Here is a 3,658-nt window from a genome sequence, read left to right on the forward strand (position 1 = left end):
ATATATATATATATAATGATTATACGTATATGGCAGAGACAGTGAGAACATCGCTAATTTAAAGAAAAATTTGCACCCTAATGGATTGTGTTCAAAGGAGTTCTAAACTTTCTGTGTTGAGTGTCCTGTTGCAATTCTAAATCGAAATGCTTCTACCCATACAGCTATTGATAGCAATAAAAATGACACCTGTCGTTTGATGTGAGAACTTGTAGCCTCGCTAAAGGAAATGCAATCGATTTTTTGTATAACAATTTTCTTTTGATATATGGAAGTATCGATCATGGGCGTAAACAATATAGCAGACTGCTACATTACTGTTAATTGCTTTTTTTTTCGTGTTTTTATTTCGCTTATTTAAATGAGTCTGAGCTCCTGAGTGAGTAGACATTTTTTATTCTTTATATCTATTCTATATTTTTTTTCTATCGCTGGTTTCATTTGCAGATGGACGAAAATGCAGGAGTACCACCTGCCAGGACATTTTGTCGATTATATTGACTCTAATACTTTCCGCACAGATATGTGTGTATATCTGTGTGTGAATATCTGATATGTGTGTGTATGTGTGTGAGAATATCTGAAATAAACTCGACTGTTCTCACGAACGAGAGTAATAAATATGAACCCGGCCGCTCTCAAAAATTATGTAAAAAAGCAACGGAAAAATAATCCTTGTCCGGTTCCGGATCAATCTAATCAATTCGTGTCAGTCACATGACCAAACCTCTCTGAAAGTTTCATCCGAATCTATCCAGCGGTTCTTGAGATATCTTGTTCACGGACAAACAAACAAACAAACACAACTGAAAACAATACTTCCGCCTTCGCTAGGGCGGAGGTAATAATAATAATAATAATAATAATAATAATAATAATAATAATAATAATAATATTATTAATAACAATAACAATATGTTCAGGACCTATCTATAAAGGTAAAGAGATTGTGAAACACAATATAAGCAGTTCTAGAAATTGGTTCCCCTAGCACAGCAACAAACTTCTACCAAAGAGACTGAAGGATACTGGAATCAAAACATGAATTAGCAGCCTGCAAGAAGTGTCCAAACTGTATTTTTCAAGTATTTTAAGATTTTTGAGATTTGAGTAGACTTGTGGTCAACAAGCTTCAGGATAATACCCGTTATTAACCCATTACCTCCCATAATTCTATTAACTGGAATTTTTTATGAAACTTTGATTTCTAGCATAAAACAGCGTTAGAAACATGCTGGAATGATCAAAATAACATTTCAAAATAACATTTTAAATAGAAATAAGCGAGATATTGGGTGAAAAATAAGCAAACCTCATTTGAATATCAGACAAATATACCTAGTAGATAATAGCAAAAGGGTTAGATATGTGTAAATATTAACAGATAATTACGAAATTTGTAATTTTTAAGTGATCTCATATGAGATTACTGGTAGGTAATGGGTTAAATTAGCATGTTATGGCTTTTACTTTTTACCTCTTACTTTTTCTAGTCGTTGTACTGTGACCATGCTGGGGCACCACCTTGAAGGGTTTAGTCGAACAAATCAACGTCAGTACTTATTTTTAAGTCTATGCCTCTTTTATCGGTGGTTTTTGCCGAACCACTAAATTATGGGGATATAAACAAACCAACATTGGTTTTCAAACTGTGTGGCAAGTTGGGTGACAAGCACAAACACAAAGGCACACACCCATACATACATACATACATACATATATATATATATATATATATATATATATATATATATATATATATATATATATATATATATATATATATATATATCGCAAAAAAAAATAAACATGGATCTATGTCAGACGTGGAACCAGATACCACTAGTCTAAGATCTAATTGTTCTGCTCCAAATTCTCCTCTTTTACAACTTTCACATCTTAATCGCCCAGGATCTATCAAGGGGCCACATTCTTCTGGAGCAATTTGCGAATCGGAGGACTCGACTGTCAGTGAACTGCGCAAACAACTCCGTGAAAAAGACATGAAGTTGACAGATATACGCCTCGAAGCATTAACCTCAGCTCATCAGCTCGAGCAATTACGAGAAACCATGAATAAAATGAGGGTTAGTATTGTTGTTGTTATTATTGTTTAATTTATCCTCATCACCCCTTCACTAGGCCAGTTCTTTGATCAAAAATGTTTCAGACACAATAGTTTCATCTTATTTTTTGGCTTGTAGTGTTTCTACAAGTACATTATCTATAAAGTGTCTATAAGATGATAAAGGAAGATTTAGCTGCTATTTCTAGAAGATTGAGTGACTATATAATCTCATCTCCTCTAGGTCGTCGTCCCATAGGATGCCCCAAGACTGTTTCCACGCATTTTCCCCATCCGTCTCGATCTTCCATACCAGAATCCTCCAGCAACTTGTCAATATAAGTCATCTTCCTCCTTCCTCTCTTGGTTCTTCCTTCTGTTGGTTGCCAGAGCACCAGCTTGTTAGCAATTTCATCAATGTGTCTGATGCAGTGTCCAGCTAGCCTCATCCTTCTATGCTGTATCTTCAATGTTACTTTTGGTAGTCTCCGGTATAAGTCAGAGATGGCTAACAACTTTGACTATTTAAAGCAGTAGTTCTCAGCCAGGGTCCATGTAAGATTTTGCTGCTAATACTAGGGTCAGTATAATCGACTTACCCCTTTCCCCAAACTCACTGGCCTTGTGCCAAAATTTGAAATCATCATCATTATTATTATTATTATTATTATTATTATTATTTACTCTTCAGAATGAGATGAGTGCTTTGAAAGCAGACAATGACCGGTTAACTCGAATGGTCACCACTAAAAACCTAAACATGTCGACTTCCTCCCTACATCACCAAGTGAGCAATGATTCTCTTGACCGCAGTCTTAGTTTGGCATCATCAGATCACGGTAGTCTTGGTAAGTAGAAACATTTCGTTTCCTCCATGCTCCCCACCTATTAACGTAACAAATATAATGACATTGTTTTTTCCTGTGTTTTTGTTAGGGTTTTTTTTCTTCATTCTCCATTACCAGAACTCTTTATAGTGCACCAACATTATTATTATTATGTCAATGGGGATTGTTGGATCTACATTTGTCTCATGTACTTTCACCCTCTCTTTCCAATCTTTTTCTTTCTTTATCTCTCTCTTTCTCAATCTCTTTCATTCTTTGTTATCTATTCTCTTTCTCTCCTTCATACATCTTTCTTCACCACACGTCCAATCCTGCATCTATATATATGTGTATGTGTGTGTGTTTGTATTTGTGTACTACTGCTTCACGCAACCTGTATTGGTTTGTTTACTTAGCAGTTTGACAAAAGAGACTTTTAAAAAATGAGGACTCGGTTTGTTTGTTTTTTTTGTTTTTGTTTTTTTTGTTTTTTTTGTAACTGGACCCTTTGAGGTGGTGCCCAAGCATGGCCACAATCCAGTGACTGAAACAAGTAAAAAAATAAAATAAAGATAAAGATTTACAGCTGTGCATTATCATTGTAGAAACTTTTATCTTTTCTGTCTAAATGAAATATTCCGTGTTTACCAAATTTTTTTATGAAAGTTAAAATCAAAGACTCAGGTGCTACGAGAGGAAAAAACTGTTTAAATTAGCTCCTTTTGTTATGTTTAAAAAGAATCTTTTCAGCTAAATTCATTTATTT

The 3,658-nt window shown here is 34.5% G+C and overlaps 1 protein-coding gene across 2 annotated transcripts in view; it reads left to right on the forward strand.

The window, feature by feature from the left end:
* Positions 1–1,802: 1,802 nt before the first annotated feature.
* The window catches only part of LOC128250468 (neuron navigator 3-like), a 23,977-nt gene continuing 22,121 nt past the window's right edge, over positions 1,803–3,658 (forward strand). For both annotated transcript variants that reach the window (XM_052975570.1, XM_052975571.1), the window contains exons 1-2: positions 1,803–2,087; positions 2,757–2,913. In XM_052975570.1, coding sequence (XP_052831530.1) covers positions 1,818–2,087; positions 2,757–2,913 — 427 coding nt within the window. In that variant the 5' untranslated portion in view covers positions 1,803–1,817. The remainder of the gene's footprint in view (positions 2,088–2,756; positions 2,914–3,658) is intronic.

This window comes from Octopus bimaculoides, chromosome 21 (genome assembly GCF_001194135.2).
Source record: "Octopus bimaculoides isolate UCB-OBI-ISO-001 chromosome 21, ASM119413v2, whole genome shotgun sequence".
Classification (NCBI taxonomy): domain Eukaryota; kingdom Metazoa; phylum Mollusca; class Cephalopoda; order Octopoda; family Octopodidae; genus Octopus; species Octopus bimaculoides.